General features: G+C 44.0%; 1 protein-coding gene across 2 annotated transcripts in view; it reads left to right on the top strand.

Annotated features, from left to right (window-relative positions):
• GRK5 (G protein-coupled receptor kinase 5) overlaps positions 1–26,439 on the top strand; it is a 169,506-nt gene that overhangs the window by 91,615 nt on the left and 51,452 nt on the right. For both annotated transcript variants that reach the window (XM_055719609.1, XM_055719608.1), the window contains 2 exons: positions 14,216–14,328; positions 23,059–23,136. In XM_055719609.1, coding sequence (XP_055575584.1) covers positions 14,216–14,328; positions 23,059–23,136 — 191 coding nt within the window. The remainder of the gene's footprint in view (positions 1–14,215; positions 14,329–23,058; positions 23,137–26,439) is intronic.

Raw genomic sequence — 26,439 nt, 5'->3', positions numbered from 1 at the left:
TTTGCTGCAACTCATCAACCTGTACATCCTCTTAATCAAGGAGAGGCCACCTCGGGTGCATTTCAGGGAAGGATCCCATCCTGAGGATCTTGGAATGCTTTTCCCTCCAGTGAAAGAAACTAGCAGCTTCAGGCTGAGATGCAAAGCCTTAGCAGATGTCTCCCAAAGGTTGTCCACCTGGAGAGCTGTTGCAGAAGGGCTGGTATGCAGTAAATTCAAATCCTGTGTGTACTGCTGCATACTGTCTTGCTGGTGTAGGACAGGTCCTGGGATCAGATGGGTGGGGGATTTGGGCCGTGTTACCTAGAATGGTTGAGACTGAATGTAGAAGTGGAGGAAACTTGCTCATCTTAGGGGAACTGGAATGGAGAGACAGTGCTGCTGGAAAGATGGCAAGAAATTAGGGAGGGAAAGTGAAAGGAAAAAAATGGGGAATCGCAGTCCAGAGAGACCCTAGAACTGAGGATGATCAGCTAACACAGATTACAGCTCCTCTCCCAGCTCCCAGCAGCACGAGTGGATACAGTGACATCCCTGTTTCAGCTCTGCTGGTATGGGTATCAGTATGAGTGTCAACATGGTGGAGTTTCTGTTTCAAAGAAAACTTAAGAGCGAGCTCAGGAAAAGCTTTAACAAAAGGACATTCTTCAAGTTGCCAAGTCAAAAGTTCCCAGCATTTTGTGTGAGCTCTTCCTAATGAGCGAGGGCTTCTCTGTGGGTCCACAGCAAATTTTTTTCCCTCCAGTTTTCCAGTTCTTTAAAAGCTTAGGAAATTAAACATGCAAAAATGTGTTAAAATTATGAGCACCTAAAATGGGTTTTGAATTAAGGCTGCCTATGCAGCTTAAATTCATATCTCTGTATATATCACATGCTCAATTTTCTTCCCCAGGAGCCCTAGTGCAGTCAGTTCAAAAGATTAAGTTAGTCTGGGGATGAAACTGGGTTGTCTAATAAAGGAGGGTAGAATGACTGACTCATTTCATGAGGTGAAAGGTGTGTGATAAATTTAAATAGGGATTTGCAGCATCAAAGGAAATGGTCTCATGGCCAAAGTAACTGAATAGCCCACTGGGGAACTGGACAGGGATAGGTCTTATGTGATGACAGGCAAGTCACTTCAAATGAGTTTTTCACAGTTGGCCTCTAATTGTACATTTTTCTTTTTCTGAGTAGCTGCCTTGAGATTTTTGGGTCTCAGTACTAACACCTGCAACCGAAGCAAATGGCAGGTTGGCTTTGAACAGAGAGAATAGCATCTAAAGTTAAATACACAGAAAATCAAGTTGCACCAATCAGTGGATACTTTTTACCTTAATCTTCATACGTTTAAGTTCCCCATCGGTAAAGCTGGACTCTCTGTCTCCCAGAGGTGATGTGAAAATAGATCTGTGAATACATGTGAAGTATTCAAAGACTACAGTGGAGAATGCCACAGAAAGGTCCACAGGGAAATTAATCACTTTGTCTTCAGAGCAGGTCTGACTGGTGTGCAGTGAATAAAGTCTAAGGCCACACATTGAACCGGAGGAGAAAACTAAATACTGAATAGCTGCTCATTAAGTAAGCACTGTCTGTTCTGTGCGTTGAATGAGGCGAAGGTCCTGTGGGAAAAACAGTTTGCAGTGATGTAATTAAAGACTGTACTAGAACGCCCGCACAGTGAGGAATGGCATTCAGACTACAGGGGCAACTGTACTTTAAGTTTACCCTAGGTTTTGAGGCTTAACTTTGCAACCTCAGTCACGTTCCTTCATTAATTTTGGGTGGGTCAATGTAACGCTACAGCTGAATTCTTCCTTGTGAAGTATTATGTCTTATAAAAAAAAAAAAATTCTAATCAAAAGTCATGCGTTGCTTCCTGTTTGCTTCCCATGCTGCTGCGGGTAATTGCTGCTTTCCTGCGGGTGGAATGAAGACTGTTGAAGTCCAATGGCCTCAACCATGGGCTGCTTATTCAAGGTGGTGTAAGCAGCAGGAATTTCCTTGTCCCTGGCTAGAGACCTGCATACTTTACCTCTTCCATGCAAGTAGGATGAAATTAATCAGTGTTGGTTTTCTTAGCAAGCAATGAAATTTCAACCGCTGCAATGTCGGAGGAGGAAGACTCCTCAAAGGGGACCAGGAGAAAATGCATGAATGAGAAGTTCTTGCCAAGACTTGAACACTACACTTGAGTGTGTCTGAAATGTTGGGCGCAGAGAGTAAATAAGCCGCATGACAGGTCTAGCCTAAATACCCAGCACTTCTATGGCAAGTAGCCCATACTTTCACCAAGTTTGGCATCACGATGAAGATAATATTTTTGCAAGGATGAACTGCACTCAAACAACATCTCTAATGTTTCAATGTCGTTGCAAACATCCTTTCCTTTCAGATCAGCAATGTGGCTCTTCTTTTCCATCCCTTTTTTCCCTTTTCCTTTCATAGAAGTACATTTTATGTGTCTGCTAAAGAGGGAATCCCTGTCTTCTGTGCAATTCCTGGGCTCACCGGAGAACAGTGCACATCAGTCCTGGGAATGCAGGTGGTTAATCTTTAGCTAATAGTTCTCCTCCAGCCTAGCTCACTGTATTCAGTTCCCATATCTTACTCTCATGGGAGAATCTACGTATCTCTATGGCAGTCTTGACTTCCATATTTTGTGAACTCCTCCCAGCAACATTGCAGTCACTAATGAAGCAATAGGAACACTCTAGCTGTGCGGATGGGCCCCAGCATATTGCTGCTGAAGTGACAGCTTGCTCTAAACATCTGAGCACCAAAAAGCCACATACAGCATCCACCCTCTCCATTCTGGAGGTCAGTATGAAGGTACAAGCACAAGACACTGCTCTTTTTGGTGGTTGAATTAGGAGGGCAACCAGAATCTAAGTGGCAGTCCCATAAGTGATCCTTTTCCCCAGGAAAAGGGTCCTCAGAGCACTTTGTCTCTAAGCATCACTTCACATTTATGGACATAGAGCTGATGCTTCACACAGAGGGAAGGTAATGTCACCCAACTGATAAAAGGCAGCATGAGCTGTTGCAGAGTTCCCACAGGTGGAAATATGCCCGTTCTTATTTCTGCCCTGGTCCCCCCCCCCTCCCCCCCCCCCCATACATTCTTGACCAGAATAACTTGGGAACAGGGTTCTCAAAGGACTAATGACATCTAGTTGTGATGCTGCTTTTACCTCACCAGTGCTATTCCTTGCCATGTGTCGGTCTGGTGTAGGAGGTTATGAGATAACCAGAGATTAATAAAGTGGGTTTTTTAATACCCTTATTTTATCAAGCAGTGTGTGCAGACCTCCTGTTGCTATCTTTCAGTGAAGCAATGTCTGAGTGGGTCAGAACTTGGCTGGAGGAGTGCTGGAGAGCACTTTGGACATGCATGAGGAGCTCAGTTATGAATGTAGTTCTTCAGATTGGACATGTAGTGCAAAGGCTTGTTGCAGTATCACCTTTCAAGTGAGAAATAAAATGTCTACATTTGTTTTCAGCATCTAAATACCATAGCAGTAACTATGAGGTAGGGAACCCTAGCTGAAGTTCTGTTTAATTTTGTCTTCTGTCTGCTGAAATTCTTTCAGTAGCTTTGGGGGTGATAGTCTGGGCTTCTTGGTTTTGCAAATCTGAACACCATTATTTTGTGCTGCTGAACATTTGCAGTTGTATGTTGAAATTTAGGGAACAAAGTATTACGGGGAAAAAGCACTTTATAAGGTCAAGTCATTATTCATATTACAGTGTGAAACTAAACCAAGAAATGACAGAAAAAATGAAACAAGATAAACTGAAAAAAATATTAGAATAAACAGATTACAAAAGTTCTCAGTTTCCCTATGACAACCCAATTTTCATAAGAATGAAGAGGAAATTCTCCCTACAATTGCTTTTTTTTTTTTTAATAGACCTGAGTAAAACTGGTTATGATTCTTGTATCTGGACACCAGCTGCCACAGTCTCTGCATCCATCTTAATAATTTGGTACAAAGAAGACCTTAGTACTACAGACTTCTGTCAGGAAGGAAAAAAAAATACTTTCCGTTGGCAATCCCCCTCTTGCACAAGTTCCTTTTAGTGTATTTGGGGTTTCTAAATGACTTTAAAATCTCTTTTCCACTATTCATATCCATTTTACTCAGCAGCTCAGCTCCTTCGTGCCTACTCAGAGGGGGCTGTCACTCAGCAGGCAGTCATATCAACCTGTGAATACAAACCAAGCCAAAGTCTTGGCTTAGACTCAAAATAATAATACAGTTGCAAGCAGACCACTTGTACTTGGCCAAATGATCCAGTTAAGTGGTAATTTAGCGGTGTTGTCGAAGGTCAGTGATACCCTTTAAAATTACTGAGGGTCAGTTATTTCTTTCCAGCGTATTATTGTCTCTTATTATTTAAGTTGATGATTGAGTTTATTTTGAAATTATTTTAAAGGTTGGGATTTACAAACACTTAGAAAAATAATTTGCAAGTGTCAGGTTGTGGAGTTTTGTGGTACTTGAAGTTTGGGGTTTGCAAACATCAGGAGCAAAATGGCAAGGAAAAATGAATTTAGCAATGAAGTAACAACTAATAGCAACTAGTATTTTGTTAAAAGAATCACTAATGGAATGTCTGAGATGTTTAGAACTTGCAGTGACTATTGGATGGCACGCAGAGTTAGTAATCCCCGTGAATAGTTTTATTATGTGCCTGTCAGCAACGTATGCTGCTTAAATACGCATTCATGGAGTGACCGTGCTGGTGGCTGTATGCATTCTGCCATTTTATTGACCTGGTAAAAGTCATCGTGACGGCTGCTTCAGTTTCTACTCAGGCTAGTTTAGAAGTCAAAGAGTAGTTTTGCAGAAGCCTTTTCGTCTTAAGAAAGTGATTCACAAGATGTCTCCTTTAGTTTCCTGGAATCGAGATGTTTATTTTGTGCTATGTACAACAGCAACAGTTCTGTAGATTTCATAACCTTAAACATTCAAATTACAACTTTTACTGAAATTTTCTTTCAGCACGTATTACTCAGAATATCTCCAGGCAGGAGTCTAAATAACAGCACTAGACAGAAAATCAGTTTGGTGTTTCACTTAAAATCTTGAAGACTGGACATAAAAGTCCCAAATAAAAAAAATCTCAGTGGCTACCTTCTTTGAAGACATATCATCCAGTTCTGTCATCCCAATCCAAAGCAGAACAAAATGAGAACAATCAAGTGTTTGTTCCCCAAATTTCCCAGGGCGCTTCTGAGGTGAGCTTTCATATTTCTTTGAGGGGTTTTTTTCCATTCCTCTGGCCTTGCCACAGAGACATTGTTGAAAGTCATTTAAGAAGATAAAGACCAACTCCTTTTCTAGTTGGGGTGGTGGTCACGATTATGGGGTGGGCAGCCCTTCCCCTGAGGCTGCAGAACAAGCACCGCATTCAAGAGCTTGGAAATTTTGGTGATGGTGCATCTTCTGTGATTAATGTGAAGTAGTTTGGAAGTCCACCATGCCCTGAACAGCTTTGTGACCAGCCATGAAGGCAACAGATCAAACACTGTTCTTAGGAACCCTCATCAAAGGCATTGATCCAGGGGAACGGGCTTTTCAAGTGTAGTTTATGGGAATGATAGCCAGCTTACCGCTAGTCCTTTGAATTTTTTAACCAGAAGTATAACATACCTGTCCGTCCGTCTGTCTCCCTGCTCTTTTTGCCTTTTTGTTCCCTTTCTATGCACTGTTATTCTAACTGGTAGCCAAATGCAAAAGAAGGGATGTGTTTAAGAAAATGATACCTGATAATTTCAGTTAAAAAAGAGATGTAAAAGTGTCCCCGTTGCACATGCACGATCCCAATTTCATGACATTTAATCGTGGTGCATGCATTTCCACTGCCATGCTGATGTTGACGGTGCAGCTGAGAGACAGACTGAGTGTTTTATTCATGTGAATTGTGCTTGACAGAGGTGGGAAAAGTGGGCTTGATCAAAGACCCACTGGGATTGATGGGAATCTTTCCATCCATTTCAGCAGGCTTAAAGATTGCCTTCGTATTTGTCATCCTCCCCTGCACCCTGTACTTCACACAACAATATATATTTTTGCTTCTGTGATTTAAAGAGGCTCAAACATTAATGGCAAGCTCCATCTTCTCAAGCTAAACGCACTCTTTGACCCTGCAGTATCTGCAGACTGCTTTTGAATTCGGGGCTTGGGCAGTGACCCATGGTGGAAAGGATGGAGTTGCCTGAATGAGCAACTTCTAGAAGGTACCAGAAGTGTTGGAGGAGGGCTGGAATAACTCAGCAGAGTAACTCAGATTTTGTTAGGATGCGAATTTGTCTTCCGCTGGCGAACAGCCTAGTCTTAGGACAGAGCATTTGCTCTTCACTGTTTGACTGTGCTCCTGGCACAAGGCTGGGCGACCAAATGTCTCCCCTGAGACAGCTGAGGGTCCCTCCCCAGGCTCTGGACCCCACTCATGTTTTTCTGTGTGGTAGCTACATTGAGCTCACAGGATCTTGTTTGATCCTCCTGCTGCTGCTACAAAAAGGGTGGGTGGGTCGTTATCCCTCCTGCCAAAATCTTTGTCCAAAATCAACAAAGCCACATACGCATTCTGGTTCAAGTACTCGTGCAAACATATTTATGCAACGGTTTGTGGGATTTGACTTTCAAATAAAATTCCATGAGCAAAGCTTCAATACCGCTGCTTTCAGAAAACAAATGAGAAGATCCATATATATCACCAAAGTGTATTTAACTGTGAATTTGTTAGAAAATTCTCCAAACATTTTTTCCGTATTGGTCCAACTCTAAGGTTTGGACTGTTTCCATCTTCGGCGTAATGCTGCTGTGATGTGTGGAGTTTATCCTTGTAGCCTAATACCATGAAAAGAGTGGAAATAAGGAAAGCTATACAAAGCAAACAATGTCTGCATCTGAATAATTACATGCGATGTTCGGTGATCAGGAGATTAAATTTTGTTTGTTTTAAAAAAGACAGCTGACAAGCAGAGAAGATTAAGTTGGCAGGACTTAAAATCAGCTTGGATAATTCTATTGGCTCAAGTAAGCTTGATTGCATTTGTATTTTTAATTAATTAAACTTGGATGGCCGGTGCCAAAGCAACGCTCGCTGTAACAGCACAGATGAGGGTCTCCAAGTTTTTTGTAGAAAATCCTACATTCACGGGGAAAAAATCAACCAAGGCCAAAAAATGTGTTCTTCCCTGGGGCTTCATATGTAAGGTCTAGAGCTTTCTACAGCACAAAAGTGTTGCTTTTAACTGCAGACCAGGACGAGCTGCTGTTTGAAATAAGGAATCTATCAAGCCATTATCCTGTCATAAGTTGTAACAATTTCCATATTTTATGAAAAATAAAAATAAACCCCCCCCGATGAAATATTTATTGTTAGAGGGAGTGTGCTTTTGCCACCAGCAAGAGAACGTCATCACAGCCCTTGGCTTCAGGGTTTCTGTCCTGCACCTGCGCAGCTCTGGCCCTGCCAAGATAAATACTCTCCAAGACAGGGGCTACGTCGTCATTTTTAATCTCTGTGAAGTGCCAGGTGAAGTTATGGAGCAGTATAGCGGTTAATGTATAAAAAGACTCTGCTGTGCTCTCTTGGACTACATTTCCGCTCCGGGAGTTTGCATTGCAAGTAAATAGCAAGGAGCCACAGGGCTATCCAGTAGCACTCTGGGCTCACACACTTTAATACCCTTATTCTGGCCACGCTGCTTTAGGGTAGGGCAGTGCTGTTAGCCCCATTTTATAAATACAGTGTGCCGCTGAGGTCTGCAGGACGCAGAGTACTGGTTGTACTGGTAACTGAATTCCAGCAGGAGCCTAGATGCTTGTGTTAGGCTTTTATAATGTGACTGACTGCCACAGTTCCTGGGAATTTTTGAATGAACTGAAACCAGGCATTTTTACTCCTGCCTTGTATTCTCTAACCATCTGGCTTGCCTCACTTTTTAAATGCACTGCTGAGGACAGGGGAAACGGAGTGTCCTCAGCATCTCAACAACAGGTTTTTATCTTAAAACAAACCCCAGAAAACAACAGGCAATCAAACCAAACAATCCCCAAACCACAGAAAAAACAGCAATAAGGATGAGAAACTTCCCTTCTGATGCTTCTTCCCATTCCTTCAGCATTCCTCAGTAGTCGCCGTGAAAAGGAGATCCCTCGCTACCTTACTGCACATGTACTTGACCAAGTTCTACAGTTTGTAAGCAGCAACACCCATGTTTCTGCATCAGAAATGGGCCCATAATTTCCATTTCTCAAAGAAACCTGTTATGTTTTTCACTGCAAATACATGAGTTCCTCGCAATGTTTGTGCAGTTCTGCCTGGCCGTGACATCTCTAGTACTAAAGGCCATCAAAAACTCAGAAGGTAATAAGTGGGTCTGCAGAAGTGTTACCATGGCCAATCTCAGGGTCTTGCTTTTGAATGCAAGGATTATCTTTTTCTATTGAAACATATTTATTAGAGATGGAAAACCATCTTTTGTAGAATGCAAGAGCTAATGTTCCAGCTTTCCAGATTATTCTGAAATACAAGAGCAACACAGACACTGTTAATAATGCAATCAAAGCAATTTAAATCCTTTTAAAGCATCCACAAAGGATCCTTTGATAAGATGCAACTTCCATCAGCCTCAAAGACTAGGCAGTTTAGTATGTACTGTTTATTAAGTTTATACATAGACAGTGGTAATTCCACTTTTAGCTGGAGAAGAGCAGCAGTAAATTCTAAGACATAGTCATAAGCACTGGTGTTAGACTTACTGGTTTTAAATGAAAAAATGTATTTATATTAATACAGCTCTAAATGGGGTTATTCAGTGTTTAAAGATGCAATTTGTTTTCCAAGACACAAAACAGTCCTGTAAACTTCAGAGGCTTTGGTCTTCTTTTTTTAACAAAAAGAGGGAAATTACTACAAGTGTGTATGATGGGCTGTGAGTCTGTTTAGTTCAGTCGTGCAGCATATTTTTTTAATCATGCTTTTAGTTTTTGCTTTTGTCCTCCTTTTCATTGTGTGCCCCTGTAAGAGAGCTTACATGTAGAAAGCAGAGATGGGCAAAAAAACAGAAGTGGTTTTAGGTTTGGGCTGGGATGGTTAGGATCTCTTTTTAGCAGCATCCTCCCTGAGTTTGAATGAGGAGGGAGGCGTGCGATTTTGGGACAACTCTAGCTGAAGTTTCCATCCATCCCAGGGCTGGTGGGAATCATTCTGACAGGCCTCAGCCCCTTGGAAATACAGAGTTTTACTTTTGGCATGCCAACATGCCAAACCTTATGAACTGACCGCTAGCCCCTTCTGACTGCTCCCTATCATCCTGCGTGAGCATCAGGACTGAGGGCGTCCTTGTATTTGAATGCTTTCTTCCATGTACTCGGTGGGCTTTTTGCTGTTCTGGATTAAAGCAGGCTAGAGGAAGAGAACAGCAAACAAATAACAGACCTGGAACAACAGCTGTTTGAAAGATTTTGATTCACCTTACAAATAATTTGGGAAGATGAGTTCTCGTCTTGGGTCATTGAGCATGAGCAGGAAAAAAACAAAGTTCTCCCTACATCCACTTTGGGGTTTCCAGGTGTTAAGGAAGGTGGGGGGGTTGGATTGGCTTTTTTTGTTGTTTGGTTTTGGGCTTATTTGTGCGGGTTTTTTAGGCAGCAGAATTACATTGCATTTGGATCTTACTCAGTTTTAATCCAGGCTAATTTAATGCCAAGGAGAGCAGGGATCCAGAGGCCAAGTCCAAATTTTCCCATGCAGTAGCATGGTGCATGTCTTCTTGGTGATGTTCCATGCATTTCTTTGAAATAATCTTCCCTTGGGATCTAGTATGCTGGAAAATAAAATGCTACTTAATGGATGGTACATAAGTGCAATCACTGGCCACACCAGTAAAAAAAGCCAAAATGATGTTCATGCCTTTTGTAGACTTGAAAAGTGAGATTTAAACTGGCCTCATCCTGCCCCAGACATCTACAGGAGGGAGCCTCACCAGCTGATGACAGGTGCTGGATTAGCAGCCCTACAGAACAAGGGCTTCTGCCCAGAAACAGAAGTACAACTTCCCATAGCAGTCTCACTTAGACACCTGCAGTTTGTACTGGATCAAACAGTATCAGAAAAGACTGGTTTGCAGCCAACAGTCAGCACCCGGTTTTGTAGGTCACCACCAACCCATCAAACCCCACTGGTATATTGCAAATGTGAGCAAGGAGGGCGGACATGGTCTCTCTGCAGACCACTGTCTCTCCAAAATTGCTAAGGTGGTATTTTAAGCAGAAAAAAAATTGCTACGTATTTATATGGGAAAATAAGAATAAAAAAAATCACAAGGCACAGAGTTTTTTATCTAATTGAAATAGTAGACTTTTTTTCCCTTTTACTTGAAAGTCAGAGATGTTATCGTCAGCAGCTTTCTTTATTACCTTGGTTTGTGTTTCTCACTTCCTCAATGGCATATTTTGATCAGTATGAAATTTTATTAATAGGACTATTTTTTCTAGGCATGTGCTTTCATCTTTTCAGAACCTTACCAAACAAATCTGAAAGCAGAACAAATCTAGCCATAGACTTTGAATGGTGATGGTGTTATCTGTATGCAGGTGTAACTATTTTGGTATGTTCTGTGTGCTGGGTGCTCTTTAAAATAGTATTTCAATACATAAGCTAAGAAGTAAAGGGAAAAATGAGTCAGTAGAACTTGGAATAAATGTTGTTTATCTTTATTTATCTTATGAATGTTTATGATGGCATTTTATGTAATACCTGTTTCTGTATTAGTCTGTATTGTTGCTCTGTTAGGAAGAGAAAGAATTCACTTGCTGGTTCACATTATTTGCCAGTGATATTTCCTAAATAAAGACTTTAGTGTCAGTGAGAAGTGGCTGCTTTCCTAGGGCTTTGACCCACCCAGCTTTTCACCCCCATTTTGGGTGACTTTGCAGGTGTTAAACAGGATTGCACCGAAGCAGGAGCGTCTGGCTACCAAAGATATCACTCTCAGAGCTGTTTTAGTTACACTTCATCATCATAAGCATATGGTTTCACTTCCAAGTGTTTAACATTTCCATTTCCTCAGGAAATCATTCTTTCTATTTTTTAAACTTTTCAAACTGGATGGATATTTTTACTGGCAGGCAGGCTGGGAGCGACACGACGATTAGCCCCAGCCCAGGGAGCCCCTGGCTGCGGTACCCGCCTGGCTCTCCATCCCCTCCCCTCGCACAGCAGCTCCTGAGCCTGGCTTGGGGTGCTTCAGCCAGGTCCCCGGGGCGCAGCATGCTGTTAAAACACTTCTGCTTTCCTTACTATAATAAAACTAGCCACTCCTTGTTTCTGCCTTAGCTGAGAGAGGTGTTTTTCTTTCTTAGTCCACTCCAGGACCCATGCATCCCAAGAATTAGTTGAGAGCAGACTCCTTTAGCTGACTTAGTGAGGCCAATGGCAAGATCAGGGCCTAAGAAAATATTTTATGTCACCTGCAAGGAATGAAAGCGGTTGCATCATGTATTTATTGTCCGTATTGGCATATCCAGCACTTAAACGAACATGACCGAGGAGTGGCTGGCTCCAGGGGACTGCTCTGGATCTTGTGTTTTCAGAGATTATTTCTGGTATTTCCTTTTTCCTCATTATGAGCGGTCACCCTCCTCATGTGTTGGCCAAGCTATGTACCGTAGGAGCAAGTCTGTGCTCATGCCTTCTTTACGTTCCATTTCTGCACATATGTAATAATGTTTGGGTGCTTTTTTCTTTTCCTGCTATGCTGTAAAGTACTTTATTGAATGTGCGATTTACATGCTTATTTAGCTGATATCACTAGCCCTTTTGTTAGAAAAGCATCCTCTGCTACAGTGAGTGTCACTGTGTCATAACAACTTTGATAAACTAACTGCGTTTTGTACAGCAAGCGTTGTCACCGTGTGTCAAGTCGCGTTGTACAAGACAAAATATAGGGCAAACTAGCTGATGAATGTATTTGTTCCTTTGTGGTTTATTCTGTTACAAATTCAGACAGTCGCATTTTTTGCACTGCTTGTTTAACAAGAGGAAGCTTGCCGTTGGTTTGGGCTTCTGGGGGGACCGAGTCCCGCCATCAGGCAGGCTGTGTGCTACTGATATTCAGGGTGTATGTTTTATTCATACCCTCGGAAGAGTTACTTAGCCAAGGTAGCAGAAAACAGCATCAGACAGATGTAGTTCAACCTCCAGAGCTCCCAGGAGAGCTCACCTGAGCTGCTCAGCCTCTGGCTTTGTGCCAGCCTCTGGGACATAGTGAGCTGCTGTTTTAATCCACTCAGGCTCTTTCCTAACTCCTTTGCTTATCTGAGCGCTGTGTGTGCCTGCACATCCCTTCAGCAATTACCTTCTCACTAAAAAAGCGACTTGGTCAAGCAGCACAAGCTTGTACCACTCGCAAGGACATCCTGAGGCTGCTCAGCACCCGAGCCAGCTCACTGCCTTTCTCACCATATGTGTCCATGTTGTAATGTTCCACGCTGGAGGCTCCAGCTCCTGCAAACAAACCAGTGCCACGAGCTCGCTGCTGATAGATAGACTGGAGGTCAAGTTAGGATGTACACAGTGATTTTGATGCAGTTTTATTTGCTAGAGGGTATGAAAGGATTGCAGTCTTCTGGACGGATTGAGTGATATCCTTATCCAAATGCCAGCCACCACAAAATGGTGCTGGTGCATTGTTCCAGACTGCTTCGGAAGGCTGGACCAGAGTAGGGCCATACTGAATTAAAAGCACAGTCCAGTCAGCCCCAACCTGTGTCTCCAGTGACCACCCTGTAGGTGTTTCAAGGGCTGGTTCCTGAAGTACAGCCATCCCTGCTCACGGGTGCAGCACTGGGCAAGCACCCTCCTTCCTCTTACAAGAGGCAGCCTTGGGTGCTCCTGCCCACCTGCCACCCAGCAACAGGTCAGCAAGTCAAACATCTCATACAGCGTTCCCTGTTCAGGAGGGATGTCCTGGTTTTGGAGAACATGGTCCCCAGGGTGCAACCTGTGATGAGCGAGCCCTTCAGCTGGGTGCCTCCATGGCAAAGGTGAGCTCCATCACAGCCGTGTGCCTGCAGGTGTTCTCCTTGGGGCGGATGGAGCCAAAGGGTGCCGGGGGCCAAAGCAAAGGGGGAATAAAAGGCATTGCAGCAGTGACTCCAGGCCTGAGAGAGAAGTAACCAAGGCACTGACAACTTGTGTGGGTTTCTTATGTCTGTTTGCAGTGCTATGTTATGTGTTTAGAAGCTGGTTGTTTCCATAATAACAGCAAGTGCCATATGGCAGTGAGGAGGGTGGTGAGAGGAACGCTCGAGGAAACACAGTATGTTGTTTGACATGTGTGTGCTTCTAGAGGAATAATGTATCTCAAGCAAGTACTGCCGCTCCAAACAGGCTAGGGGATTTGCTGCTCTCACCAGAAAAATATCCAAAGCCCTCAAGCATTTGTACTGGTGCAATGCCAGTTAATGATGCCTGCCCTTCTCCCATGTTTTCCTGCAGATAGTCCCTTGATGGGTAAAGGACCTTTGCTTTACTGGGAGTGATGGTCCTGCATGCACCAGCACGGGGAAATGGCATTTGAGCATGGCATTTTAGGGGAAATACAGTTCAGTAAAGGAGTGCTGTGTGAAAGTGAAACCAGCCGGGTGCCATATGCTCCATCCATTCATTAATGCTCAGCGAGTAAATAGCAGAAATTTTGAAACCTTTGAAAATACATAGTTTGCAATAATTATTTAGTAGAGAGTAGGTTGAGCATTTTGAGAGATTAGTGGCACTTTGGTGCATATCCAGGAAAAATCTCCACAAACTCCAGCTTTTCCTACCCTTTAATGTATGACTCACATTTCAAGGACTTGTAATTTGCTCCCCACATTCCCACAAACACCACCAGGCTGAACAGTACCTTTGCAGAGTACATATATTTCCACCACAGAAAAATGTGAAATTATTTTTTCATAATAGGTGGATGGCTTTTGCAGGACTTTTACCAACATCAGCTCTATAAAAATGAGCTTCTCTTGTTTGAGACTTAGAGCCATTAATTATATGTGTATTTGGATACCTGAAACGCGGTGGTGGGGAGAAAGCGGCAATTCTGATTTGGGTTCATTGTTCTGCACTCACTTGCAATGCTTTAAACTCCTAACCAACCCAAAAGGCAAAGCTCTTCTCATTTTCATGCTTCTCTTCTTCTCTTTATTGCCTCCAGAGAGAGATTACTGCAGCATATGCGAAAAGCAGCCGATCGGAAGGCTTCTCTTTCGGCAGTTCTGTGAAACTCGACCGGAGCTCGAGTGCTGCATTAGGTTCCTTGACTCGGTGGTAAGTCAATTTTTGTGATACTTTGGGGTGCTTCATAGTGCTCTCCTGATGGAGAAGACTCTCCTGGCCCCAACAAATGAGAGTTTCATGGGACATGATTTTGTGTCTAATGCACCTGAGCAAGCAGCGGGCAGGGCTGACCCCATCAGCATCCCGGCGTCGCTGGCAGTAGGCGGGCAGCGCTGCAGGTGGGGTTGGTACCAGCCTTGGGGAGCACGAGCCACCCAAGCGGGAGAAGGACAGGCACGCTGGCACGGTGCTGGTGTAGCCTCCCTTCATGACAACACCCGAGCAGCTGAGCTGCTGTGAGTGATGCCTTTTGATGTGGGTGAAGCCTGCAGTGCTGGGAGGTACTGGGAGGAAAGGGAAGGTGATGAACCGACTGACAAGAGACAAGGAGGGGTATGACAATACTGATACCTATCTCTTACCAAGCCTTTTCATCTGTAGACTTGAGGGTGTTACAAAGGACATCCTGATTGTTAGCCTGTTTTTTTCAAATACGCAAACAGGGTCACAAGGTATAGAAGTGACTTGGCTGATGTCACCAAGGAACAAATCTGCCCTATCTTCCACCCCAGTGAGCTATCATTTAACCCAGCCACTGAGCAACACCCCTCAGCCCTGGTGGGACCTGACACTCTCTCCCAGTCTGGCAGTGCTTGGCCATGTGTAATGGCAGCAGGAAAAGCAGTTCACAGTGGAGGAGTCTCTCAGTGGCTTTCTTGCTGAGAGCCTGTGGAAGGCTGGACTGTCGATGAGCCAAAAGGCTAAATCGTACCAGAGGGGAAGATGAACTCATCACTGCTGAGTTGAGTGTCTGATGAGTCTTCACTCTCTGGCTAACACTGATAGTCAAAAGCAATACGATGCATACCAACAGGAATTAATGGGGTTTTTTTGTTTGTACCATGGTGAAGCTATTCTGAAGTATGAGGAGGTGTGAGATTGCACTGAAGTTGCAGTAAAGAGAGTCTGGGAGAGGACACGGGGTCACTTGGAGTTTATGTTAGTACTGCAGTACCAACAGCAAACCTACAGCATCACAGAAAGTGTTGGGTGAAGTCCTATTCAAACCAGTTTTAGCTGATCATGACTTCTACCTGGTATTCCCAGCACTGGTGGTGATTTTCCCCACTGAAAGGTTTAGCCATCAAGGTACATGAAACTGCTACATCTGACCAATGCTCTGTGCAGCTGTGCTCAAGGCTGGCAGGCAGGAGGACATGTCAGGTACCCTGGATGTGTGTGTCCTGCACCAAACCAGCATCGTCTAGTGAGGTGTCTGGCACTGATGAAACACCACGTGCCTGTCTGGGGGGGCATCCCTGCAGAAATGCCACATAAGGCATGACACCCACAGCCCTGAGGAGCCTGGAGATGGCTCTCCCTCTGAGAAGCCACAGAAATCCTTTGGGAGACGGCCACAAAAGACTGCTTCAAAGTGGTGTTAATTTTAGACAGAAGAGACAGAGCCGTCCTCAGTTTGGAGAGGGTTCTCACGCCTCCTCACAGCGGCAGGCAGCACATTTTGGTTCCGGCAGCGCCCAGAGGCTGCGAAGAACAAGCCCACATTGTGCGAGCCCTGCACACGCCTGGCAGCAGGCGCCCAGGGTGTACCAGTTAAGCTGACAGTAGTGATCACATCTGGGCCAAAGGAAGCACTACCGTGTCTGCCCCCTGCCCCCGGCCTCCCCACCCCGGTGCACCAGCCCCAGAGCGCTGCGTGATAACCTCGGCTGCGGTGCTGCCTGGAGCCTCTCCCAGCCTCTCCCAGCAGTGCCGGCTGTCCAGCCTGCCTCCAGCTGTGGGAACTGAGGGCACTGTGCCATTCTGTTCGCCCAAAGCCCTGGGAAGCAGTGCCAAGCACTGGAACTCCGTGTCTTCCCAGCATCCGTGCAGCACAGGTGATGCTCGTCCTGTGAAAGCTTCTGGTGGGACTGGATCAGTTTAAATCTCCCTTTCTGAGCTATCCCAGACTGATATCCCCAAATTCAAGGGTGTGCTTTGCACCCATCCCTGGGTCACTTTTGCAGACTGGAACCACCCTGCCTACCTTTACTGGGCCACCGATCTGTTCCCAGTTAGGCTCAGACTGGCAGCACAAGGATTTAATGAGCAAAATGCGTGCCTGTGTGGAGATCTGAATACGTACTCTTTCTCTCTTCTTTTTAACGCTAATTAACAGCACTCTTCTTTGCTTATTGATTTCAAATTCTCTGCTAGCTTGCTCCCAGCCCATGAAAATCCCTGTATTAGGCAATATTAAGGTCAAGCAGCACAGCCCATAGCCACTAAATGGGGTGATTGCTACTGAAATTTGCCCAGCAGGGTCACACTGTGTTGACAGAGCAGTGGGATTCAGGCCAAGTCCTACATTAGGCAAAAAAGTTCTATAACGAGACCAGAAGTTTGACTTTACAGCCCTATTCTGAGACCATTGGGAATGTGAAACCTTTTGGAGATGACCCGCCATAACAAGCCCCAAGCAGAAAAAGCCAAGAGCCCCCACTTTATTTTGACGTAGTTACTTTTCTGACATGAGATGCAAAACTTAGCTTTTGTGAAATATCGAATAAAAAGAACAAATAATAGATGAAAATATTTAGCTGTTCATGAGAGGCTCACAGAACTTTGTGTGCACTGAGGGATAGGACCACCTCTCTTCTACAGAGCACAGCTAAGTGACTTTATCAGGTCACACAGTAAGCCACCTGCAGAAGCCAGTAATTGATCCCTCCCCATTTTGAATACAGTTTTTTGACCAGTGCACTCAGCTGTCTGCAAAGAAAGCAACGACTGGGGCTGCTGGGAGGAAACCAGAAGCTGAGTCAGATACTCAACAGCCTACCAACTACCTCCATTCCCATAGTGATGTGAGGCTGAGTTGTGCAAGTTCTCTCTCACATCTTTGCTTCGGAAGACATGGTAAAATAACCAGACCACAGAAGGGAAAAAAAAGTATCTCCTCTTTGCTGGACATTTGTTTCAGCTGTTGGGTGAAATTACTAACCCGGTCTGATCTGCAGTAGTCTCCTGCAGATCTAATTATAGCAGCATCTAGGGGGTTTTGCCGGTGCAGTCAGACAGCTGTTAGACTGCTTTCTGAAGAAAAAAGGATTTGTATCATTAAATTCAGCATGCATGTAGGTGTGTATCTGTCAGTTCTCTCTGAAACCTGTGAATACCTTGGCCAATTTCGAACAACGACTGAGATTAAAGTCCTCAGAGGCCTAAAGTTTCCACATGTTTTCTGAGAGCAGTGTTTGGGTAATTAGCCACGATCTTGCAGTTGTAAAATGGACTGCAAGGATATGTGGTTTGTAAGCAGGAGGCCCCAACATTAGATGATAAAAGCGATAAAAACTTAAGAGATGCAGAGCTTTGCAGCACAGCACTGGTGGAGCTGTGGGTGTTTGTCTCCCACCGCTGCTATGGGACCAGTAAGTGGCCATCCGTGTGGCTGTCTTGTCTGGGAAATGGGGCAACAGCAACCCCTTCTCCGTGCCTGTAAGGACAGAGAGCCATCTCTTATTATGGATACTGTGCAAACAATTTCATGACAGAGATCCTGACCTGACTAGTTAAAATATCTGGTAAGAAGTACCAGTGGCAGCAGCGCGTGCCTCTGAACGCATTGCGTGCTTATCTGCGTGCACGTTAAGCACAAAGATCTCCCGTGAATAGTTCGCCAAACCCTCATGTAGCTATTCAGATGAAGGAACTACACAAACATAAACTATTCTCATTAAATGGAGATGGTTTATGATTAAATCAGCTCCCCTTTAAGCCCTTAACAAAGAATTCACACACAGCCTTAAAGCACGCTTTGCTGCACTCTACAAATATTTTAGCAACATCGTACAACTTTGGGGCTGTTGAAAGACAACCATTAAAATAAAGTGTTAGGGGATATGTTTCCTGTGCTGAAAGGCAGATCAGTGAGCAGGGAATCTGCTAGCAAGACACGTTTTCTTCCCTGCAGCCTGTGCCTCCAGCACAAGAAGGCGGCAGTTCGGCGGGGACCTCTTGCCCCATCTCCTCCTCAACAGCACATTCCCACGTGCAAGGTCCTGACGTTTCCCTCTCCTCTCCTGTGATTTTTTTGTGTGCCATTATGAAGAAGACTTTAATGAAGACTTTAGCTTCTGGACTCCCTTTCCTGTTTCATCTACTCACATTCACAATTATATTTTTTTCCCCAGGGGAGGGCTTTTAACGTTTTAATGTGGACCAGATTTAGATTGACTGGAGGAGAATACGGCTAATTCTGGTCAAGGAGATAATAACCTGACATTATTTTCTCTCTAACCTGTAGGATGTTATTTGTTTGCACTGAAGATGCACAGAAATACATCCTCTGGAGAAAAGCAACCCCGCTGCCTTGCCGGGTTGTTTCTGCTGGTGCTATCCAGGCACAGGGGCCAGGGGTGAGAGGCATGATCTCTTCAGGTGGACTTTTCACCTGAACGCTTCACTGGACATTACCCTTATCTGGGGTAAAAGGACGAGTGAGCACCCATTTAATGCTATTTGTAAAAACCCTGTCTTGCTGTTAGGGAGATTTCGTTTGGTTAAGTCCCTTACATGGTATATAAACCATCTGTGTATGTGTGTCTTAAAGCTGTTCGAGGCTTTTTCCATCAGAAATGCCAGTTTGTTGATATCAACAAACTCATTAACTCAGAATGTGTTTTTAAACAGTCAAAAGGGCTCTTTTTGCCTTGTGTTTAAATATGAAAAATGTGGTTGCAAGTTCACTTTTCATTTAGAAATGAGAGTTACTATGAATCCCAGCTGTCTGGGTTCTGCCTTCCAATTTTCAGTCACAGAATTTAAATCTCCAGTGGAGGCAAGTGCAAGGGCTGTCGCTGGAGCCCAGAGCAACAACAGGGCCTGGAGTCTGAGGACAGAGTGAGCAGGAGCTGGAGCAAAGAGAGATGCTGGGGATAGCAGAGGAGGGAGCTGAGAAAGCAGAGGTGTGAAGTTGGGACCAAAATGTGAGTAGCCTCCTGCAGATGCTCAGAAGGTGATTCCTTATACCAAGAAGCTAAAGCTGCTCTGGTGGAAGTCTCTGTTCCCATTTCCATCTCCTGGGGTACGAGGGACTGACTTCTGTGGCCATGCCAAGCTCCCACAGGCAACCAACGGCTGCCTGCAATGGCAAAGAGTCCTCCCAGATCTGTGGAGAGATCCCTTTGGCTCTGTTTTTCAATTTTCACATATTTTTAAGCTGCACAGTTTTAGGAGCTCAAAGAATACTAAGATGAAGATCAAATGCTAGGTAAAACAATGTGTCAGAATTAAGGCTGCTGATGCAAGCTCCTTTTGGGTCCCTGTACCATTGCCCTGGTGACGCTCTCCCATCGGTCACGGGCACCCTCCAACCCCTGAACCTCTTACTTAGCTGTCACTGAGCCCATGGCCATGTCCCACAGCCAGCCACAGGTGGGACATTGCTGCCTTTCCCAGTGGAAGTGTGTTTTCCTATCCAAGCTCACTCAGCCCATCCCAAGGGCAGCTGCTCCAAAGGGATGGACACTTTGCACACCCTTGCCCCCATTCAGCCAGGTTTGCTTCTAGGGAAGTAGGAGCCACCAAAGTAACTACTACTTCTGAAACAGCAGCCAAAAGAAAATTTAACGGCAGCCAGCCCACATCCTCTTGCCATTTGGACTGACGGACCCGCGCCTGCCCGCAGAAAGAGCCTTCCCTGCAGTTTGTCCCATGCAGTCAGGGTGATCGTAAATCCTCCCCTCATTTATGAGCTATGAATAGGGCGCTGTCTGACCTAACTAGGGCATGGAGAAGCTATTAAACTTCAGAGCAGGAGCCTTGAAACACATGCCTGGATTCATCAAAGGAATAATGGAAAATATTTTGTTCCACATGGATTTTAAGTAACAAAGTTATTTCTAGCAATTAGGGATTTGCAAAGTGTAGCTGTGTTTTTGAGTATTGTGGAAGAAGGGGATGTATCTTGTGATTTAAGCACAAGACTGAGAGTTGAGGACCTTGGTACGCTTCCCAGGCATGCGACAGTGAGCATGGGGAAGTCACTCTGTCTACATGGGCAATTCTTCCTGTCATAACAGTCCGTGGCTGAAAATGCACCGGTATCTGTTGCTGAATAGCTCGAAAGTGGCACTGAAGGGAGAAATAATAATGAACTTGGAAACAAAGTGGGACAGGCTTCTTGAACTTGAGCTGCAGTGAGATCAACAGTGTTCACAGTTGGAGCTGGTGGTTCCTTCTCACATCCTCACTTGTCTGTCACTTCCTACCTTCACATTTTCTGAGAATGTCAATTGCAAGCATAATTAAACTTTTCTTTAATTCCTTCCCATCTTGAGACAGAATTAGACACTCTGTATATGTCTCTGTGTGTGTGTGCGCGTTTAGCTTTGCATATGTTGGATCCTATTAGGAAATGCGTTTTCAAAACTGATCCAATTCCTGCTAAACTGCTGTCCTGCTCTGTCTTGATTTGCCTCCTGCTGCACTGTTCGGATGGGATGTAGATGTAATTTACACGGCAAAAAGGACATCAGATTTTTTTGACATCTCCCTGGTGCACTTCAAATGGCAGATGATGGCTTTGAATCAGGTTTTACTTACTAGGGAGCCAATATATTACCAGGATTCAGAGTCTAAAAGCGAATGAAGGAGAGAGAAATGGTCATTGTTGGGTAAGTTGTAAATAACATTGAACAGAGGACTCAGAAGATCTCCTGAATGCTTCCATGCCAAGGCAATGCCAAGGAGTCCTCCTTTCTTTGCAGTCTTCTGCAAAGACAGTTACATATAAGTACAATATTTTTTTTTTATTAAAACACATTTTTTTTGTTTTCTTTTATATGGAAAACACCTTGTTTGTGAACCTAACCGTAAATTGTAAGGTCTAAAGGAGATGCAACTTTCATCTTAAAAAAAATTGTTCCTTCTGTTACTCTTACCATTGCTTTATCCCCTAGCAAGGAATCATGGAGAAAAATGCTGTTAAGACGCTGTAAACATTCTGGAGTGTCTGTGCTTTAAGAGCTGAAAGGACCCATACTCAGATACCATCTAAAAGGACAGGAAATTGGATGAAAGATTTTTTTAAACCCTTGTAATAAGCTTATGAAAACATAATCAGTTCATCTCCAAAATGGTCACTAAAAGAGAAGTACTGCAGTTGTGGATTTTAGCTTTTGGTGTATTTTTCATCAGCAACATTGGTTTCTCTGTTATTTGCGGTCATTGTCATTTCCCAAACCAAATTAGATCATAATTCTAGATTGTTCAAGCAACCTGCTGTGTATATGTATAAATATGTAGCTTCAGACTTCAGCTGCAATAGCTAAATGAGCACTGGCCAGATAGATGGGTAATAGTATTATTACTACATTGTGGTTTTCATGTCATTCCTGGGTCTGCTGAGCTGGGGTATCCATTACAGCCTGCCTTCGGATTTATTGCATCAAGCTTGGAGCAGTGCATATGTCTTCCAGTGGGCAACAGTTCTGAAATTTTTTCTTCCAAGTGTTTGCCAGTTCAGTCTGATTTACCTTTTTTTAAAAAAAAAAAAAATCCTCCTCATTTATCATTGCAGACCGCTTGTATTGGACCAGGTTGCATAATTGGTTTGGCAGGATTTTCTGGGATCCTTTCTTTAATACAAACAGTCAGGAAAGCTGTTAGGCTGTCTCTTTTTTTTTTTTTTTTTTTTTTTTTTTTCTGGAAAATATTTTGATCCTAGGGCTAGAGCTCCATATCATGGCCAGTGCCAAGTGGGACTGTCTCTAAGAACTTGTCATTATCATTCAGCCACTGGGGTCCCATGCAGGGCACATTTCCTTCAGATGCCTGCCATGGATCCAAAACCTTAACTGAAGTGATGAATGTTTTTGTGGTGCACAAGTAATGCTGCTTTTGTTTCTTACGTAAACGTTGTCCTGAAACTCATCAAAAGTCAGTAACACTACGGTACATATAATAGTCAGAATTTTAAAATGTAGGTAAACTGGGGGTGTGGGGTGTGTGAGGAGCGCGGAATGTGGTGCTCTCTTTTCTAATGCACGAGGGAAGTCAAAGATAATTTTGCCTATAGTGTCTGTTCCTCTGAATGGTCTCTCTTGTTTTATCTTGGTCCTGAGAAATCAGCTCTTAGATCTGCCTTCCGGAGGGACTGAGTCATGGATCACTAAAAGTGATGGGCAAGTCTCTCTGCTTTGAAGAAGTGTTGTTAGACCAAGGGGAAGACGTAAATAAATAGGAAGGACACATTCTACCAAAAAGAGAGTCTACTGAAGGAGTTCACCTGGTGCTTGAAATGGCATTGTGACAAGAATTAACAAACACCCACTTTTTCTACTACTCAGAGAAATAATTTTACCCTCTGTGTCTGCCTTCCCTTTGAGCAAAACCAAATAAAGTTGCTGTCTCTTGTCACTGAATGGTTTTTGAAAGCGGCCTTGGCAAGGCTATAAAATATAAATTAATTACATTTTATTGGTGTTAATTAAGAGACATTGTTTCTGAAAATGCACTGCTAGGGTTTGGTCAAAATATAGTGTAAGGTTTTTTAATTGGATTGTGTGTACAGGTTTTAATTCCATCAGAAAATGGTATTTATCCTTCAGATTTTTCAGACAGAGCGTTCTGTTAAGGTCACATCCAAAATGAAGCTATAATGGTGAAATATGAGTGCAAATATTGACCTTTTTTTTTTTTTTATATCTGTTCCAGGCAGAATATGAAATTGCTCCAGATGAAAAGCTGGGAGAGAAAGGAAAGGAAATCATGATGAAATACCTCACCCCAGAGGTAAGGGCTAGCCAAGGTGGCATTACTGAAGGAATGCTGCAAGGCACACCTTTGCTACACAAGATTGTTACAGGCTTTGTAAACCAGACTCCTAAAATTTATGGTGGCAGTCTCCAGTGATTAAACCTGCAAGTCTTATGCAAACAGTCAGAGAGAAAAAAAAATCATAATCCAATCCAGAAATTGACTTCTAAGGATGAACTTGAGTTTACCAGGGTCTTCATTCATCTGTGGATGAGCAGGAGACTTCTCTAGTGTGCAAAGCTCTACATCTGAGGTGTAATGCAAGAAACCTTAGCCGTTTGCAACAGATGACAGTTATTTCCCGTCCAACTCAAAAGAGGTGGCGGCATTTCATAGATGCTTGTGTAGAAACCACTGGCAAAAACGGTCTTTGGTAACAGACATTGTGTTTTGGTACAAAAAATTCCCACTCCTCCCCACCACACCGTTTGCCCCAGGGTAGCCAGGGGCATGGCAGGCTGCCGTGGGACAGCGTGGTTTGGAGCTGAGGGGTGCTGGCACCTCTTCTTGTTTCCACCGCTGCCTCTTGCCTAGTGTTGCCTCCCCAGGGCTGTGGAAGGAACGGAGCTTCTGGTGGCAGCTGTGCCACAGGGTGGCACCCCAGACAGGACTACAGACCTGCGGCAGGCGTTTTGGACAGGCTGCACTGGGACCAACCCTTCTTTGGCTTTGGCGGGGGGTTACGATCATTTGCTGACCACACTTAACCTTTGCAACAAAAGTCACTGCCAGAAAGCAATAAACATCCAGCTTCAAACAAAAGAACAACCCTAGGATTTTTCCTAAGTAGCTTTCCTAAGAGTAATCAAGACATACAATTGCTGCTGCAACTGTTTTACAAGAGAAATACATTTGACCTTCAGGAGAATTAATGGCATTTTTGGCAGATGTCTTTCTAGAACGTTTAAATGGTACAATATGTTTTGGAGGTGTAGGGGCAGAGCAGACCACTTTTTTTCCAGTCAGTCATTTTCCTACAATAAATTTCAATGCATACTTTCAGTTATCTCAGACTGCACTTTGGGATCTGGTTTCATTTACTGAGCCTGGCTAGTTTTGTGCGCAGCCACCGAGCGCTGCCAGTACGAGTTCCTGCTGCCCATTCATTAGGGCATCGAGTTCCACTGCTTTTTAAATCTACCACAATGACCATTTGCATTAAAGTTTCCATCAACAGAGGAACAAGGGACAAATACTGAGGGAAAATACTTCCCACTGCTCCAGTTCCCATCTGGAAATGGAGAAAGGCATTTTGCTGATAGCGAGAGCTAGTAAAGTGGGAGCAGGATAGTACCGCTTCGTTTCAACCAGTCTTGGTGCAGGCTGCCAGATGCCAATTCCCTTCACTGCTGTCCCATGGCACTCCTGCCATCCGTAGGGCAGCAGAAGCACACGGATTAGTTTAGTGAGCTAAGTGAATGTGCAGTGAAGACCAGTCTGAGGTTGCTTCTTCATCAAGAAAAAATGGTGGTGTTACAGGAAGGGAAATTACTGGCACTCCAGAGCTGGAGTTACTATCCTCCGCCGTGCTCTGCACCTCCTATTTGACCTGTCTACCTGGTTTCTCAGTACATAAAATGGGCACAGGATATTTACCGTCTGTTCTGAAACTTTTCTGGTATTTGCAAGTTACCGTAACATCTTTGGGCAGAAGGAAACACAAAGATGCTCCTTCACTTATAATCTAAACCTGCCTCTCTGGTGGTGGTGCTTTAACGTCTGCAGTGTCTTGCTGCACTTTTTTTTCTTAATGTGAAACTTCTGCTTCTTCCCAGAGGGATGTTTAAGCCCTGTGTAGCAGAAAATACTTCCTAGAGGCAAGGCTGACTGTGCCACAGCAATGGGTTGAATATGACATTTTCTAACAGGTCTCCCACATGACAAATACTTCAGAAAACTAGAGCAAGGCTTGGATTAATTTAATTTCATTTCTTTTTAGACACCTAACTAAGGTACTCAGGTTAGGAGTTCAAATGTCTGTCCTTTCTTGTCAAGAAAGAGAAATAAGAATCTCCAAAGGACACATTTTAAGCCATTAGAGGCCAGTGACTCAAGGCCACGTTAGATGTTTGCAGCCAAAAGGGATGAATCTGGATCCAAACATCCTAATGGAATATCATCCTGGCCAGCAAAGAAACCTTCTTTTCATAAGGAGCTGCATTTCTTCATTTAGTTATCTGTCCCTTGAAAGATACAAATTGCCACTGATGCAAAAGTCTTCTGCTTTCAGAGGAATGCTTCTTTTAAGTAGGTGTGTATCTGTGCTCCAAAGAACCTGATTGTCTTGATATAAAAATAGTGTGACATACAGCTTGACTGATAGAATAAAATTATAGGTTTAGTTCTTGGACAGATAGTTCAGTCTTATAATGTAAGGAGTACTCTTCCCAGAGTGCAGGATCAGAAGCAAAATGAAAACAAAAGTAGATTTCATGCTTTGTAATATTTATAAATGATTTTTAATTCTTGCTTAGATTTTTGAATGTCATACATATTTAACATACAATGTGTTGGTATATCATCATTCCAAAGTGCATTCATTTGCATAGGGAACATGTGCTTTATTTAATAAAACATGTACTACTTGTACAGCAGAAAGGAAAAGAAAACACTTTCCCAGATGAACAGACATCACACCAGTACTTACAGCCTCACGTGACACACAGCCGCTGTCTGCAAGATGGTGCTACACCACAGAGTTAGCAGGCTCAGCCGTGTGGGAGCCGTGAGTTCCCACGTGGAGAGCTCTGTGGGAGAACATACACCATCAGCCCCGAGGCTGCTAAACAGGCTCAGAAGGGGCCAAGATGGTTGGGGGGGCGCACTTTTTCAATTCATCATAATCTGGGATTTTTGCAGCTTTAGTGACCTAGGCAGCTCCTACATGCTCACTGGGGAAGCTGAGAAGTGGTCTGTCAGCCTTTTCTTGTGGTTGACATCAGAGACAGCATGAGTGGGTCAGGCTTCCACCATCTCCCTGGCCTATAGGCAACAGCAATGACAAATTCGAAGTTTGTCCTGGCACACGGAGGGAAAAATGGGTGGTTTAGGCCTCTCAAAGAAGTGGCACAGAGGAACAGCCTCCCTAGGGGTATGGTAGAGTCCTCATCACCGGAGATTTTCTGGGTGCTATTGGACAGGGTGCTAGCTAACATCATCTAGGCTCCCTTTCCCATGAGAGGTTAGACCATGTGATCTTTAAAGGTCCCTTCCAACTTGAGCCGTTCTATAATGCTGTGTACTCAGGTCCTCACCTAGGGGAACATTAGTATTCCCTCT

The sequence above is a fragment of the Falco cherrug genome, chromosome 9 (genome assembly GCF_023634085.1).
Source record: "Falco cherrug isolate bFalChe1 chromosome 9, bFalChe1.pri, whole genome shotgun sequence".
Taxonomy (NCBI): Eukaryota; Metazoa; Chordata; class Aves; order Falconiformes; family Falconidae; genus Falco; species Falco cherrug.
Note: the sequence above shows the minus strand (reverse complement) of the source record. Positions and strands in the feature narration are given on the sequence as shown.